The sequence below is a fragment of the Symphodus melops genome (genome assembly GCF_947650265.1).
Source record: "Symphodus melops genome assembly, chromosome: 2".
NCBI classification, from domain to species: domain Eukaryota; kingdom Metazoa; phylum Chordata; class Actinopteri; order Labriformes; family Labridae; genus Symphodus; species Symphodus melops.
In genome coordinates, this window is record NC_136692.1 from 6,252,076 (window position 1) to 6,269,801 (window position 17,726).

General features: G+C 42.7%; 1 protein-coding gene across 3 annotated transcripts; it reads right to left on the reverse strand.

The window, feature by feature from the left end:
• Positions 1 to 1,201: 1,201 nt before the first annotated feature.
• Positions 1,202 to 7,428, reverse strand: ankrd49 (ankyrin repeat domain 49). Of its 3 annotated transcripts, none has more exons than XM_079338409.1 (3): positions 7,305 to 7,428; positions 5,823 to 6,052; positions 1,202 to 2,690 (listed from the first exon to the last, which is right to left on the reverse strand). In XM_079338409.1, exons 2-3 carry the CDS (start codon positions 6,048 to 6,050, stop codon positions 2,214 to 2,216), a joined length of 705 nt encoding a protein of 234 aa, XP_079194535.1. In that variant the 5' UTR covers positions 6,051 to 6,052; positions 7,305 to 7,428; the 3' UTR covers positions 1,202 to 2,213. The 3 variants fall into 3 exon arrangements, with proteins under 3 accessions (XP_079194535.1, XP_079194537.1, XP_079194536.1); XM_079338411.1 differs by lacking the exon at positions 7,305 to 7,428 and adding an exon at positions 7,184 to 7,285; XM_079338410.1 differs by lacking the exon at positions 7,305 to 7,428 and adding an exon at positions 7,115 to 7,136.
• Between the last annotated feature and the right edge of the window lie 10,298 nt (positions 7,429 to 17,726).

The following is a 17,726-nucleotide window of genomic DNA, read 5'->3' on the forward strand; positions in this document are numbered from 1 at the left end:
CAGATTTCGAATAGAGAAGGTATTTTCAGTGAAATAAGTGGCAGAGAAGCAGAGAAAGTGCCAGTTCAAGCAAGTGGAGTGGAACAGAGCCACTGGACTTGTATGTGGAGAAGCAGCCTTCACTATTGTCTTCACCCTGAGGGCAAATAATACAGCAGAGAGTCTTTGCCTTCATTGAGGAGTCACGAGGAGACCAACTTGACAGGAGACAGTCAGAGAGAAGGAATCCGATGATGTTGTGACCCGTAAATGTTACCCTGACAAAAACAGGGACAGAAGCAGTGGTGGTTTAGGTGTTGACAGATGTTCATACACATCCTGTGATCTGTGAACCACATTACAGAAACCCTTTACCTGCGACTGAGCACAACAAAATCCATTTAGATGTGACTATTCCAAACGATTTGAACAAAGGTCGTGTATGAAGTATGATTTATATGAGGTAGTTCGTGTTGTATAATATAACATGCCAACTTAAGGGGTATTGCTTAATTTCATTGTCTGACTTGGCGAATGAAGGTTCAAGGTTCAAGGTTCTTTATTGTCAAATATGCTCCATGTTAAACATACAGCACAGATGAAATTGCAATCCCCCCCAACCCCCAGTGCAAACCTACAGAGATTTGAAAATGTGTTGACTCATTCTCCCACAGCCGACTCAGCCTAATGTTAACACTTTCACTGTATTCTTGTTTCATTGAGCAAGGATGTTTTAAAGCATCTTCCAGTGTTCAAAGACGAAGCCAATGCACAAGTGCAAAACACTGCAGGAATAAACATGTTTACAGCCTGGTTTAGATCTCTATTTGTCTCTACTTAAAACTGAGCAGGGGCTGACGTTCTTCACTACTCAACTCACCTCAGGGTCAAAGGCTGTACATACATTTGCATATTTGGTGGCATGGCTGAAGTACCTGACATTGAGTGTGTCAAACAGTTACAAAGTTCTTTCACATCTAGCTGATCCTCCTCTTCTAAATTCAAGGCATGGACAACAAAACATCCAGGGTGAAGTGTTTCAAGTGACCTTGATGCACACACACAAACCAGCACCACTCAAACATTTGTTCCCAGAGAGGTCAGAAGTCAGCACTTCAATGAGTAAGACAACCTGCTTTTAACTTTAAAGAGACTCTCCTGTAAAAACACAAGTCGGTTTGCGTTAAGCAATTTGGTGCTATTTTTGAATCCTTAAAAATCATCTATTAAATATTTTTATCGAAGTTTCATCAACAAAAACAACAACAACAACAACCCAGCAGTGGCTGGCAGCCCTTCAGTGCTCGGAAGGTTTTGAATGATATGTGAGGAAGTGTTGTGAAACATCTGGCTTTAACACATTTTTTCTTGTTATTAGGACATCGGATTGTTTTTAGTCGTCTGTGAAGAGGTTGACAACTTGTTGGAATTCCTTTGTGGAATAAAACAACACGAGGATCCTTTGTGAGGATAAATAACACCAAAGGCCTTGGGGAGCTCTATAGCATAAGAGGGGACAGACAGTACTGAATACTGTAAGCTACTGAATGGTATCATCTTTAAAAATTAACTCTCATGGATTTACTGTCCCTGAAACTTTGCAGGACAAGAGAGTAAAAGCATCAAAGACTTTTTCAACAGAACATAAAATACAGACTTTTACCAAAGTAATGCTGCTCAGTCATCACGTGTGGCGGCTCTGTCTGCAGAGACCCTGTCCTCTTTTGGTTCGTTTGACTTGACTTATAGGTTTCTGGGAAGGGAGCTGATGTGTTTCCCCCCAGCCAATGACAGCACACAGGTGAGTTTTTGGAGCGGATATATTTCAGCGATAGCACAGATGTAAACCAGCAAATACGATGGATGCAGGTGTAGTGGCAAAGAAGAGAAAACACAATCACCAGTGAGGAAAAATGGCAAGCGTATAAAAGTTCCGTGACGAGGGTGAACCTGGGGTTGGATTTCACACGCGGAGGCGCGTGCAAGCCACCAGCGGTTAGCTTGTGCTAGCATGCTAATATGCTTTTCCATCACAACAATCCTTTTCTTAGGTAGCTTGCAGTGTCGTAACAGGGAGTAAACCTACACACCAAGTCCGACAGGGTGCACACGCTTCTGGTGGCGAAGGTCCCCCAGAACGGCCCAGTTTGAAAGTTGCGTTAACAATGGACACTGACTCTACATTTAATGTGTAAATGATAGAAAGAAAAAAAAAAACGAGTATGCATCTGTGTTCATGGACTGGGTACTACGCTCACACAGTCCTCTACCATCTCAAACAAAAAATGATGCGGTCCACTCCGACGGGCCACCTCACTGGCCGTTTCCCCGCTGCTGCTGCGGAGGTTAGGCTTCAGGTGTCGCTGTGAGAGGAGGAGCTCTAACGTCTGAGCCGAGTCAGATTTGAAGGAGCTGGCGTGGGAGGCAGCTAGGTGTAGAGGTGTGAGTCCGCCGTTGGTCTGGGCGTTCAGTTGGGCTCCTCGTTGCAGGAGAAGGCTCGCCACAGTGACACGGCTCCAACGACAGGCGCTGTGAAGGGGCGTCCAGCCATCGATGGTGTGCGGGTTCACGTTCGAGCCAGCAGCGAGCAAGGCAGAAACCACGTGGACATGGCCGCTGTATGCTGCGCGGTGCAGAGGAGTGTAGCCGTCCTCATCACAGCAGTGCACCAGGGAGGGATCAGCAGCCAACAAACTTTGGACTGTAGAAAGCTGAAAGAAAACCACAGAAAGGCTGAGCATCAGGAAAGTACTTACAATGATTCGGGGGGAAGTTTACAGCAGGTCCTGTATAAATAAAATATTAGACTTTTGCCTTGATTCTTTGAATCCTGCTCCACCCATCAAATTCATGATTTATATTTTTTGTGACGTTGAATTGAAAAAGTTGATTGATTTTTCTGATTTTTTTTTTTAAGTATTTTGTTGTCTGCTAATACTCATCCAGAAAAACTGCACAGAATTTCCATGTTTGAGTAAAATCTTTGTCTCAGCCGCTGTATCATACAGAGACCTTCAAAATTAAACATTTAAAAGCTAAAAAAAAACCTATTGGCTTTAACTGTAAATCAAAAGGTCCATTACACTTATGTTTAATGCCTTATGAGATGTAGACGTCTCATCAGGTCTGAATGGGTTAAAGCAAAGTCTACTGCTGATTTAGAAATCAAGAAAACTCTCGGGGTGCCGATGGCCTCAAGGTTTTGTCGCACGCCATTTACGTAGATTCCCCTCTCTCTCTCTCTCTGATCTTCTACTCTGTCCACAGTCCTCGTGAGTGAAAGTATAACTCCCACAGAAAAAAACTATTTAAAAAAATGATAGTAGAAAAATGTATCTCCACTATGACAGACTCATCAAAACATGTGACAATGGTTCCTTATTACTTAACCATCCATATTGAAAAAATTCTGGAGAAATGGTCCTTTTAACACTTTGAGCATGTTCCAGCTATTCAATCTGCACTGCTCTAAATGTAATGTGTCAGAGACAGATTGAAAGAAACGTGTCAATCGAAGCAAAGGAGCCAATTATTCTGAGTTTCAGTCCCTTCGAGGAATCTCCTGAGCAATATCACATTTCCATGATATGCTTTACATGAGGCGTTCGCTAGGGCCTCCATGGCTGTCCACTGTGTTCTGCACACTTAGATTTCCCAGTTTGCAGAGCAGGGTGCGTGTCACATGTGAACAAGCTGAAATAATGTGTTCATACTGAACTGAGGTATTTTTATCACCTGTGTGGTACTAAAGGTGAACAACACATCAACGTGTTTATCGACGTGAAAAGAATAAACGCACGTTTGACATCAGATTCTACTGGTGACTGTTTCTATCAGCTGAAGGAGAATCACAACTTGAAGCAAGGAAAGGAAAGAGAATGAGTTCATCTAGATTTTTAAGCATGCCAGAGGAGAACGGTCAATTGCCACAAACCAAAACGAGACACGCACGACCTCACTGACGGTGCAAAACAAGTCCAGGATAAAGCTCTAGAGGGAGTACTAGCCTGTAGCATTACTCGGGTCATTAGTTCACAGGCAGTGTGCACAGAATGTAAATATGCAGGCACCACTTTTATAATCCTAGGGCGGCCGTACACATCGTTATTTAGATTTTCCAGGCAGAGATTTACATGTATTGATTTCTGAGAGGATGTGGAAAGACCTTCATGTGAGAAACTTTAATCCAAATAAAAAAAGAGTCCTCTGCCTAACTAAGCTAATCTAAAGGCCAAGCAGAGGCTGACACAGCTACAGTACAGAACTACACAGAGTTATTAAACAAGACTAAATACAAGATTTCACATTAAACAAGAAAGTTTTGATTATGCCCCTTTCGATTATGCCACCTGATTGCTGCATTCATTTCGCAGTTTTGAACGCCCCTCGCTTTGCCAGATCGGAGGTCAGTTTTCATGGCCAACCAGCAGGTGTTGAAGGGCGTTGATTTATCATTCCTGTCATTCTCAAACTCGTACAATTCTCTCTTCCAGTGCGGCCTCAATAATTTGGATTTATGTGCGTTTATATATAATGTAATAAAACGGCCCTGTTTGGTTTTGTAGTGTTGTTGATAAAAAAAAAAGGAAACCACATTTGAACATGTCACTCTGGGCTCTGAGAAGATGTCTGTTGTATCACCCAGCTCTTGGTTTAACACATGATAGTTTTGTTAAATATATCTCTTAAATCTATACATCCGACCTTTGACCTCTATTCGCAGAAGAAAGGAGATCTGTTTATATAAACAGAAAATTAATAAATAATCCGAATTCATGAAGCGTGTCGGCGTATGTTATTTCTAATCAGCATTCAAAGCAGCGCCACTCTCCGATGAAAATATTAGTCTCCAGTGGTCCTTCATTTAATATAATAAGCTGCAAGAACAAACAAGAAGATACACAGAAAGTATCCAACTGCCAGTCCTGAGTAGGCTGTACTCTTTAAAAGGGATACTTCACCCGTTTGCATGAAGCTGTGTATCATTAGAAACATGGTAGTGGCGTTGAATGGTCGTGAATCCAACCCTCATTTTGCCCTGAGACGAAAAAAATGTGTTTTTCTTTGCTTGGAAGTTTTCACATTTTTCTCGTCTCAGGGCAAAATGAGGGTTGGATTCACGACCATTCAACGCCACTACCATGTTTCTAATGATACACAGCTTCATGCAAATGGGTGAAGTATCCCTTTAACTGTCCCTCTTGTCATTTCGGTTGGTGTGAGTCATGGGGGTGTAATACACACATGAGGCTTGGTGGAGATTCAACTTGGCACAGTATTAAAAGCCAAAGTTGAACTTCTCCGTCTAAATGCTCCATGACCCAAAGGCCAGACAGCAGGCGTGTTTTTGATGGACTTCATGTCACGGTTTAAATGCAACTACTATTTGAACTCATTCGACATTTAAGATTCTAAATATTTATATGGGCTTCAAAAATCCAGTGTGAATTTAGCTTTGTCACTCCCATATTTTGTTCATAACCATAATGATTTGTGTCCGTACGGCAGAGCAGCTCTGTCTTTTTTTAAAATGTCCAAATAGCAAGAATATTTGAGTGAGCATTTTCTCTTTCTTCATTGGGGTCACCTCAGTAAAATGGTGCCGACTCTTCATGTGAAGCACAGTCTGTGCCTTTTCATTGTTACTTTCAGAGACAGGAAGGCAGATAAAATAACAATGGGTACAATAGAACAATAGGTGTGACTCCTGAAAATCGATAAGCGGCGTTAACGGCCGGTCAGCAGATGGAACTGTCTCAGAGTCCTTTTCTGAAATCTTTTTTGTCCACGAGTGGGCTGCAGGTTTAGTCTGAAGGGTGCAGCCAGAACAAAGCATCACTCACCCGATTGTTTTCAGCTGCCCACAGAATGAGCTCTGTTGGTTTGTCTTTGAGAGTTTCTTCTTTTTCTCGATACCACTCCTCACTGTGCACCCCCTCCTCCTCCTCCTCTTCTTCTTCTTCCACCTCCTCCTCCTTGCTTCCTGTCCACAGGCTGCCGGACCCTCGGGGGATCAGGTGTCCGTGTGTATTCAGGAGCTCCAGCTGGTTGAAGTCTTCAGGAAATTCCATCACTTGTTATTTTTGTCAGAGGACGACAGACAGAGAGGAGAACAAGTGCATTAGATGGACAGTTTCAAATTCAGCTGTCTGATGGACAGTTTTAAAGAATTATACAAATTAAACAAATTACCATGAACAACTGATGTAATGATAATTAATACAGTGATTTCATCTGTCAGTCACTCTGCCGGCGAGTTATAATCACTTCCCCTCGAGGTGTTTCTTCATGCTAGTTGAGTGTAACTGGAGGTGGCATCCACAAAAAGGTGAAGAACTCACACATCTTTTCTCACACTTGACTCAGTGGAAAGAGCGAGCGTGAGCCAAATAACAGCTGATTAAATGTTCCAGCCAGAAAATGAAAAAGACATGTGCCACACACCTTTAAAACACAACCCCCTTTCATAGCTCATCAACTTGTTGTCCTACACTCTTGAACTGAGCACAGTTGAGTTTTTAATGACTTTTAAGTGATTGTGCATGTAAATGAATGGGAGTGTGTGCAGATGCATTACGTGTTGACAAATTCATGGATTCAATTTGGCTCCTAATGTGTTTATGAAGAATCTGTTGTTTTTACAGCTGAAAATAGTAACGACTTCATCGACAGCAATGAGTAACTATCATAGAAACACTGAAATGTCTTGACATGTTTTTAAAGCAGAATTTTAGACTTTACTTTCAGCTTCTAGATTGTGATGCACGTCTGTCTGTCAGTGTTTTATATCACTGTTCATTTAACATCAATAAATTGAACAAAACAAATGGAGATGGAAAAGGTTCACTACTTTCTGACTTGTTGGTCAAACAAATAATGTTAGAGCACTTTGATATAACTAACACATTAAGAGTTGGCAAGCTTTCATCTCTTACTTCTAATGTTTGTCTTTGTAAATGTACTTAATCTGTGCAGTGTCAGGACACAGGCTCATTGTAATATTTCCTTTCCATAACAGTGAGAAGATATCTTTACATGGCCTACTCTTTTCATCATCACACAAACAGGAACTATGAAAGGGCTTCAACAAAAGCCTGTCTACACAACAAACATGAACATATATTAAAGTCAATACCTGAGTTTACCTGCCCGTTAAACACACAAACCTGCGTGTTTACTTTACAGACAGTAAATATGAAGCTACCTGCACGACTTACGAACCTTTAACTTCCATTAACGTGACATTCAACGGTTATTAATGAACGAGGCGTAACTAAGCAACAACTGAAGCCAACAACCGTGTAAATATCAAACTGAACATTTACCTTCTTAATGTGACACTAGTTGGTCCACCTTTACGATTACCTTCCAGTGTTTGCGGGTTCACAACAAACCAACGTCAACTGAGTGAGGAGGACACATGGGAGATGTAGTTTTTCCACCGTAGAAGCTTAACGAACGCTATTGGTGAAAAGACATCACTACCCACAATCCCTCTCTGTTGCCGCGTTATCTTCTTCTCTAGCTCAATATTTAGTAGTCTATAAGGCGTAGCGTTCTGTTTCCGACATCTACCGATTATATCGGGATTTGGGGGAAACTAAAAAGATGAAAAGCAGGCAACAGTATTTAACTTCAGCCTAAGAAACAGCATGCTGCATCACGTGACTGGTGTTGCCTTTGTGCTCCATATTCTTAAAACACATCAGCCTATTCAATCACGTGTCAAGAAGAAACGAATCCTATGTTTAATCTCATCCTTTACTCTTTTGTTTTACTCTTGTCTTATAGGCTATTGCATGCTTTATTTACATTACAGCCGTGACTAGTATATGCAAAAACAGTCCCAACACATTCCACAAACTGATCCTGATGCTAGTTATAGCAGTCACAATCTCCATGATGACCAATTTGTTGTTTGTCATTGAAGTGACAAATAGGATTAAAACGATGATAGTCATAGAAAAAGGAATCATGTTCACACTCAGAGTAAAAATAATTACACAACACATTAAGAACAAATTAATATTGATAAATGGGACATAAAGGAATAGGCTACAGATGAAGAGAAGGAGTCTCCCAGCAGCCTTCAGCTGCATGACTAGAGGCTGGTTCAAAGCAAATGCTTAACTGTTGGGATTTGCTGCCTTTCTGAACAATGCTTCTCTAGTACTGATGAATAGCAGAGGCTGTTTGTATGCCTTATGAAATAATGCTCCCAGTATATAAAAACTATATTTTTAACCACTAGAAGCACTGTCATAGTATGAGGAGCACATTTCGCTGCATTTGCACTGTAAGGAAAACAGTCACATCAACAGTGTTTTGATACTCTTTGATAAAACACATCTAAAAGTGTAGATGCATGACACCCTTTTAAATAATGTTCTATGTGCTGCACAGAGCTGCTCTGTTGGACATCCTTACACTGCAGGTCACCCATTCACACCTGGCAGAGGCTACTATATAAAGGGCTTCAGCAGGCTATTAAGTGATCCTATTCATACACCTTCATTCAACACTGCCAAAGTAGCAGAGGCAATTTGGGTTTAGTATATTGCCCACATCCACACATGGTTGCAGAAGCAGGGGATTGAATCCTTGTATTCTGGCTGAGAGAGCTCCAGCTCTATACTGAGCCACAAAAAAACCCTGTAGTAACAGTTCATGCCATGGTTCAGATCTCATCAGTTGTCTTGTATAAGGTTAAAAATGGTTTATCACACTAGTGATCTATCTATCTATCTATCTATCTATCTATCTATCTATCTATCTATCTATCTATCTATCTATCTATCTGACAGATTACACATGATGATGCAAGTAAACACCTTGATTATTGTTTAAATATGTTCAGCAACTGGAGCAGCCCCGGGAATCTTTGATTCATTCGTGATTACTTCTGTAGCTGATTTCCCCTTTTTACCAAAAAGAACAATTATTTTAATCAAATACACAAAGATAAACTGCTTTACTTGAGATCTTAATTCATCAAAGAGAAAAATTCACAACAACCCTCAACAATAAATCTGAGCACCTGATCAACACCATGGTCACTGATTGTTATGAGGTAAAGCTGTTGTGAGCATTTATTTTTTAAAAACATGACTGTATTTTCAGAGAAGCTAAGCTGGCAGCGCTGAACTGTGTCAAGGTTTTTAAGGTTTTCCACAGCTCAAACAAGTTGCCTGCCTTTGAAACTGGCTCTGTTTTGAGATCTTGTTCTGTGCAGTTAATTGGTTTAAGCCTGAACCTGGACTCTGCTGAACTGGATGGAGGTGACTGGTCCGGAGGAGGGTTGCAATGTTTGCACTGAAACAACAGATGACTGTGGGAGAAAGAGACTATTTTTTAGCGTTTGACAGCAGGAGGTTGATTGGTTGAAAAGGGTCATGGCAGAATCTGGTTGGTTAAATCCGGGATAATACACGCCCATGATCAGCTGATCACCAGAAAGAGAGATACAGGTTGTAGTAGGGGGGTGTGGTTTGAGAATGAATGAGGAGGTGAATGAATGAAAGAACACCAGTCTCCCTGTCTGAACTTACGCTGAGCTTCATTTGTATGTAATTGATCCTACATTCACTGTTTAAAAGAACACAGCCTTGGGGCAGCCATTGCAGACTATGTTCACATCTAACACCCTCTGTGGACAGCAGGACATAAAATCTATAATCCAGAGGAGTAGCCCTGAGTTGATATTGAGATCAATGAGCCTTTTCAGGAGAATATGGTTCTTCATTGCATTAAAGACCAAAATCCATAAATAAGACCCTCGCATAATTCTTAGGGTTCATTAGCTGTTTAGTGACCATTAAGCAAAGTCAGTCACAACATCGTCCGTGCCTCTGTTGCTTCTTTATGTGAAGTGGAGTTGGTCTGCAGTAGTAGCCACAGAGGACGCCAGGTGACCAACCCTGCTCCAAAGTTTTATGTCATTAGGAAAAAAAGAAAATAAAAATGACCAAAGTGTAATACATTGTGACTACTTATTTATATCTAATGCTTGACATAGAGGCAACTGGACTTGGTTGAAGGTCTTGAAGACTCTCATGTGAGTGATACTTGATCATTAGCATGCTTATGATCCACAGATTATCTAGCTTTCTAGCTCCATCCACCAGCTAGTTAAAAACGGAAGATGCCTTTCATGTGAGAGGTGAAACGTCTTCAGGATCTGCTAAGTCCAGCAGATATAGCAGGGAATATGGATCGTCGTTGATACAGGGTGGTAGCATTCGTCATTCTTAAAGCATATGCTGTTGTATTTACTGATCTTACAAAATAAAAAGTTTGTGCTCCCCGAAGGCCAATCATTGGAAATGCACACTCAGCAGAGACAGCTTGCTCTGGAGCAGGGCCGGGATAATTGTATTGAAAGCAGAGCTGAAATCCACAAATAGGATCCTGACGTGGGTTCCTGCTGAGTCCAGCTTGAGGATGGAGTGGAGGGCCAGGTTGACAGCGTTGGCTCTGTAGGTGAACTGTCGGGGTCCAGGAGGGGGTCTGTGAAGTCAGCTGTTAACATATACAGTACAGTGACTTCTCATTTACTTAAAGAATCAGAAAGCTGGTGTCCACCACCATGGACTGATGAACATAGTTACAGAATTATTGATTTAAATAGTCCCCTGTGTACTCACACTGAATACACTTCTTTTCCTTATCATCATTCATCACTTCAGCTCAGACACAGACTGAACGTGTCAATGGATCTCAATATTAATGCTTTTGTATCAATTTTCTGTTGTTTTTGAATGAAAAAAGGATCAAAGTTTGAGTCATCATTTTAACAATAAACTACACAATGACATCAAGAGCAGCACACATCCCACTTGTTACTGTCTGTCTCTAATCAATTTCTACACCAGGCAGCAGAACACCAGATCTTACTCCTCCAATTAGATCATCATCACATTTAATCACTTTTACAGAAATCCCCAGGTGTGAATGCAATTTTACTCACAGTTACCCTGCACCCACCAAATTATCAGTAGACACCTTTCATACAAAAATAATTCATTTAGTTATTCACATGAATAATTTGGCAACTCTATAGGAATAAGCTTTTGATGCTTTTTTTGAATTTTCTAGCAGAGGAGCAGAGCGAACCTGCCTCAATCTGCTGGTAGCTTATAGCTTTTAAGTCCATGTTTCTCCCTTCACACTTTTACAGCACAGTAAAAAAAAGAAGATTTGACTATGCTGTAAATATGTTTATATAATCTTAGTCCTGAGAGACACTTTGGGTATGTGTCGATTCTGTGTCAGTCAGTCTGTAAAACTAACCAAAAGCTTATTGCAACATTTCTTATCAATTTTGTAATGACACTTCGGGTACTACAATCACTGCATTAACATGAAGAGTCAATTAATAAAAAATATGCAACTGGTTTGGAAAACATACGCCCGTGCTCACTGGTGCTTTCTGTCAAGGCGAGATCAAGCTTCTTTTGGACCCTGAGGCTAAATTAACTGCATTTCCTTTGCCCACGGCGCATTGCTCCTACTTTATGCTCCCTAAGAAGGACAGGCCTTGATGTGTTTTCTTCTGCGAGTTTAGAACAGCTATGGATCCCTTTACTGGCTTTTTTTATGCTACACAACTTTATTTATATTCTACATTTATAATCTACATTTAATCACTATATATATATATATATATATATATATATATATATATGTATATATACACACACACACACACACACACACATATATATTCAGGCTGTGGGTCAAGAAGAGCACTGCTGTGTGTCTCACCAACTTCTTTAATCACACTTGCCATGCGTGACATAAAAACATATAGCGCCAACCCCTGTCACCAAGGCAACCTTAAAGGCAAAGTGACCCACCTTAAACAGTCAAGCCTGTCAGATACAAAATTATACAAAATGCAAATAGAAACCAACCCAGCATAAAACATAACCTCAAGAAAATAAATCCCATCTTCATCTTACAGTAGTAAGATTTATTCAGTGTAATTGAAATAATTCAATAAAATGTGCTAAAACAAGACTAAAATAAATAAAAACACACTAACTGTCAAACATGACAAACACAAAATAAATAAAAATCCTATACATAATCCTAATTGAAACGATAAAGTCAAAGTAGGTAAGAAGAGACTGAACTGTTGGGAAGGCAGCAGTTATGTTTTAAGTCCCGTTTTTAAAGTAACTAATATGATGGCTGGTTTCATGTTCCACAGGTGAAGGACACAAACACTAAACGCTGACGTACCCTGCTTGGTTCTTATTCCAAGAACAGTGAGTAAATCTGTCCCAGAGGATATGAGAGTTCTGGATGCCTTGTAAGGGACTACAGACCATTTGGTGTTTTTTACACAAGGAGCAGGATTATAAAATCTATTCTTTGACTCACAGGAAGTCCGTGCAGAGATCTGAGGACTGGTGTTATGTGCCTGACTCTCTTGGTGTTGGTGACCACCGTGGCAGCAGTGTTCTGGATGATCTGCAGCTGTCTGATTGTTTTCCTCCACAGAAATGTGAAAACACTGTTAGAATAATCGAGTTTGCTGAAAATAAAATCCTGAACAAGTTTCTGTGTCCTGTTTGGACAGAAGTCCTTTTACTCTTACTATATTGTTAGGATGGCAAAAGGCTGATTACCATTAAGTAACTGTCTTCATGTGGCTGTTAAAATTTAGGTCAGACTCCATTACTACACCAAGATTTCTGGCTTGCTTTGTAAATATCAGTGACATGGAGTCAATGTAATCACTGAGCTTTACCCTTGTTCTTTAGGGCTGGATATGAGTATTTCCGTTTTTTTTATTGTCTGAAATGTTGGCTCATACTCAAACTGATTCCTTCAATTCACTTATTAAGTTAAAGATATTGTAGTCATGATGACAACAAGATATACAGTTGCGTGACGAAGCATACGGTAGATGTTAAAAATGAATGAGAGAATTTATCCTTGGGGTTGCGGGGTTCTCTTATTACACACCCGAAAAGAAAGTTTGGAAAAACACACAGGCGTAGTCGAAGACTGTGTTTGGTGGATTTATTCTTCTCCGGATGGTAAACCTCATAGGTGACTGGGCCCATTTTCCGGGTGATGGTGTATGGGCCTTGCCATTTTGCTAGGAGCTTGCTGTTGGAGGAAGGAAGAAGCAGTAGGACTTTCTGGTCAGGCTGGAACTCCCGATGTCGAGCCTGTTGGTCGTACCACGTCTTCTGGCTCTTCTGGGCCTCTCGCAGGTTGACCTCTGCCTCCTCCTGGTACTTAACAAGCCGATTCCTCATCTCCAGCACAAACTGGATCACCCCTCTGTCGTCAGCAGTGGTTGACGGAGTTTCCCAACCCTTACGGAGCAGATCCAATGGTCCCTGTACATCCCAACCATACAGGAGCTCAAATGGAGAGAAGCCTGTTGAAGCTTGAGGTACCTCCCTGTAGGCAAACAGCAGGAATGGCAACCAGCGATCCCAGTCCTTTCCAGTATCATCCACAAACTTCTGGAGCATCCTCTTCAGTGTTTGGTTAAACCGCTCGACCAGACCGTCAGTTTGTGGGTGGTATGGGGTGGTCTTGATAGCCTTGATGCCCAACTGCTTATAGAGGAGCTGCATGAGTCTGGAGGTAAAGTTGGTTCCCTGATCGGTGAGTATCTCGTCTGGTATCCCCACCCTGGAGAATAGCTGGACCAACGCACGCACTACTGCTGGAGCAGTGATGGTGCGCAGGGGAAAAGCCTCTGGAAACCGTGTTGCATAGTCGCAGATAACTAGGATATACTGATGACCTCCGCTGCTTCTCACCAGAGGGCCCACGATGTCCATGGCGATCCTGCGAAATGGTGTGGAGATTACAGGAAGAGGCTGCAGAAAAGCTCGGTCAGATTTGCGGGCAGTGCATGTTTTCTGGCATGTAGGGCATGTGGCGCAATATTTCTGAATGTCAGTGTACATAGAAGGCCAATAAAACCGGGAACTAACACGAAGGTAGGTTTTATGGCGGCCAAGGTGTCCAGCCCATGGGAGTGTGTGTGCTAGGTGCATGACAAGGGCTCTACAACTAGCTGGGATAACAAGGCGTTTGTCTTCATTACACACACCATAAAGCACATCATTGTCAACAATGAACATCTCTTTCCCCACACAATCCCCACTGGTGTCCTTCACTACTTTGGAGAACAATGGCTTCAAAGTAGCATCTTCCTTTTGCAATCCTGAAATATTGTCAGGCACATCCCAAATATCATCCCCCACCAAACTTGGTTTGTTTGGAGAATCGAGCCTTAGCTGCTTCTCAAAGCGTCGTTGTCGACGTGATTTTCTCGGCCCCTTAGTGCCACCCTCACACAGACTACTGTCGAGGTCTGGTAGCGGTTGGACACCAGCTTTTGCTTGGGCTCTGGTGATTACCGGACAAGAAACATTTACATTCATATCTCCCACCTTCCCAGAGTCACTTTGCTCGGACAGTTCTTTCTTCTGCAACAAGTCTGTTAGCACAGGTAAATCCCAACCCAAGATGGCGTCAACAGGTAAGTTCTCTACCACCCCAACAGTCAGCAGGTAAGATTGTTCATCAATAATCACAATTACATCCGTTTTTGGGTACAAATGTCTGTCTCCATGAATACACGTGATGTCCGCCTGTCTGCGGTAGTCCACCGCACCGACTGGCACCAGAGTACTTTTAACCAGGGACATGTAACTACCGGAGTCTAACAGGGCTGTCACCTTTTGACCACTGATGGTAACAGTTTTGTGTTGCGTCTTCACCTCCATGTCAGCCTCAGGGCCCACTTCTGACCGGGGTGCGTAACAAGCGCCGGTGACCTTAGCTTTGCGTACGGGACACACAGAAGCTTTGTGGCCTGGCTGCTGGCAATAAAAGCAAACAAAGTCCTTACCCAACTCTTGCTGGTTTGGGGCAGAGATGGGGTCACGTGCAGGTTCCTGGTATCTCTCCCCCCTTGCAGGCCGTGATGGTTGCTGTTGGAAAGCTGGTCGGTGTGTAGCACTGGTAGGACGTGACACTGGTCCACCTCTCCGGGCGTTGAGGTACTGTAGCGCAAGCCTGGCAGCTGAGAGTCCCTCAACTGGTTCGTGCTCCTTCACCCAGGTCCTCACCTCCGTTGGAAGTACCCGGAGTAGCTGCTCCAAGACGATGGCTTCCCCAATCTCCTCCTTGGTGTGCTGCTCGGGCCGGATCCAGCGTCGGTAGAGCCCCTTCAGTCGATGGTAGGTCTCGGTGGGGTTCTCACCAGGGGGAACAGCGGTGGAACGGAACTGCTGCCGGTACGTCTCTGGAGAGATGTCGAATTTTAAGAGCAGAGCTGCTCTCAGGTCAGTGTAGCAGTGAGCCCTCTCTTCATCCATCGCTATGTAGGCCTCCAGTGCCTTACCAGTTAGCAGTGGCACGAGACGACAGGCCCATTCACACTCTGGCCATTTCCAGGTCTTGGCTATTCGTTCAAATCTCAGTAAAAAGTTCTCAATGTCTTCCCCCATCTGATATTGTGGAATTTTGGGGTCTTGGTAGTGCCTCCACTCTGGCCTCGGCTGGTCAGGTCTACTACTGGCCTCCTGAGACTGAAAAGTGGGAGCCTCCGATGTTGAATCTCGCTGTCCTCGGCGGGGTGCTGGGGTGGGCAGTTCAAATCTTGGACTGCTCGCCATGGCCGTATTTGGAGAAGTGACCTGGGCCGGCCTGCTCTGCCCCTGTGGTGCCACCGTCTGTCGGGTCTGGGGCACAGGTCGACATGGCTGCTCAGCCCCTGGGAGAGAAGCCCTTAGACCTTGGATCTCTGTCAACAGACCCTCCTCTCTCCTTTGCTGTGCTGCCAAAAAGTCTCTCATCATCGCCACCAGTTCACCCCCTGCATCTGCAGGTCCTTTAGGAGCTGCTGGAGCCTTCCAGGACCGGTACTCCTCACTGTCCTCCTCTGAGGACGTTGGCACTGTGTCCCAAGCCGGGTCTGTCTTGGCAGTTACCTCTTCAAACTGCTCTCGCCGCTGGGACCGCAGTCCTGTGCGCTGTTTTTGGGGCCGGACAAGCTTCTTGCGACTAGCCATCCCACTTCTGACACCATATGTTGCGGGGTTCTCTTATTACACACCCGAAAAGAAAGTTTGGAAAAACACACAGGCGTAGTCGAAGACTGTGTTTGGTGGATTTATTCTTCACCGGCCTCCACAAGTGCACAATATTTACAAAAAAATGTGAAAAATCCAAAACAAAAAAAAAATAGAAAAAAAAATATTTACAAAAACAATATTTACAGCACAAATCTCCAACATGAGTAGTTCAAAAAAAAACATTCGTCCTCGAGATGTTACCTTCTCTGTAACTTGCCTTCTCTGTCCTGAAGGTCCCACACAGCCTTCCTTTTAAAGGAAAAAACCCCTCCCACCGGGCATTATGATTCGTATATTTCTAAATCACGTGGTTGTGATTGGGCGCCACGTCCACCTATTTACCTGGCGGAAATGTACCGCCTCTGTTTCATCCGAACGGGACGCCACGGAGCGTGCATCCAACGCCCTGAATGGTGATTTAAATGTATGAGACCCTTGGTCGCGCTATGGAACGGGAAGGGAAAGGAGGAAGATGATATGTTTAATTGCGTGATAAGGAGCATTGGCAGAGGGGAAAGTTTGGTGCGCGTGTGTGTGTGGCAGTGTACGTGTCCGCGTGTGTGTTGGTGTGTGCGTCTACACTCCGTGATGGAGCCGCTCCGTCACAATTAAGTTAAAGATATTGTAGTCATGATGACAACAAGATATACAGTTGCGTGACGAAGCATACGGTAGATGTTAAAAATGAATGAGAGAATTTATCCTTGGGGTTGCGACATTTTATCTTTCTAGTCTCAGATTCATATTAACAAAAGGACACCAAATAGCCTTGTAAGCATGTTTTGAACCAATTCAGTGCATAACCCGAGTCACACCTCCATTCCAGTCTGTTGTGGACAACTGTGTCAAAAGCAGCACTGAGATGAAGTAAACCTAAAACTGCTGAGGTGAATATGATTGAAGACTTTAAGAAGTGCAGTCTCAGCAGTAATGTTCTCGAAATCCAGAATGAAAAATGAATTGTAAAAAATACTATTTTAGCATAGCTTTAAGTGATGAACAGTCTCTGTTCGAGTAGCTTAATTTAGAAGGCGGAACTGTTTAAACAGAAACAAATGGAGGCACAGGTGACATTACTGTTTCAACCAAAATGTAATTAGGACTATGTCATTATGCAAAGTCATTACATGACTTGGACAAGAGTTCCAGAGGGACTGATGGTGTTGGGGTTCATCAGTCTGTCTAAAACACTGACAAAGGTGCATGCATTATTGTTATTAGAATTAATCCTTTCTGAGAATTTACATAACACATTTTAAATGCAGGCACACACAAGCACACACACACACACACACACACACACACATGCACACACACACACACACACACACAAAGAATGATGCTGCCCCTGTTAGTGGGTAAATTAATATAGTTTATAAAAGTTTTAGCCTTCCAGATACTGAATTCTCACACTGCTTGTCTGTTTGAGCTCAATTTAGTTTAAGAGGTGTCAATCAATAAGAGAGCGCAAAAAGGAGATTGGATGGTCCTTCACTGGAGATCACAGAGTTCCAGTCTCAATTTCATGTCCTCACTGTGGTTGAGGTTTGCAAAAAGAAACAGAACGAAAAAAAGGAAAAAAAGGGCACGAACTGAAGACACATGATTTGGATTTTTAGGGGAGAGCAGGGT

Coding starts and splice junctions, on each gene's coding strand:
- ankrd49 (XM_079338409.1), bottom strand. CDS start 6,050: ATGGAATTTCCTGAAGACTTCAACCAGCTGGAGCTCCTGAATACACAC. Junction 2,691..5,822: donor GGGCAGCTGAAAACAATCGG/GTGAGTGATGCT, acceptor GTTTTCTTTCAG/CTTTCTACAGTCCAAAGTTT.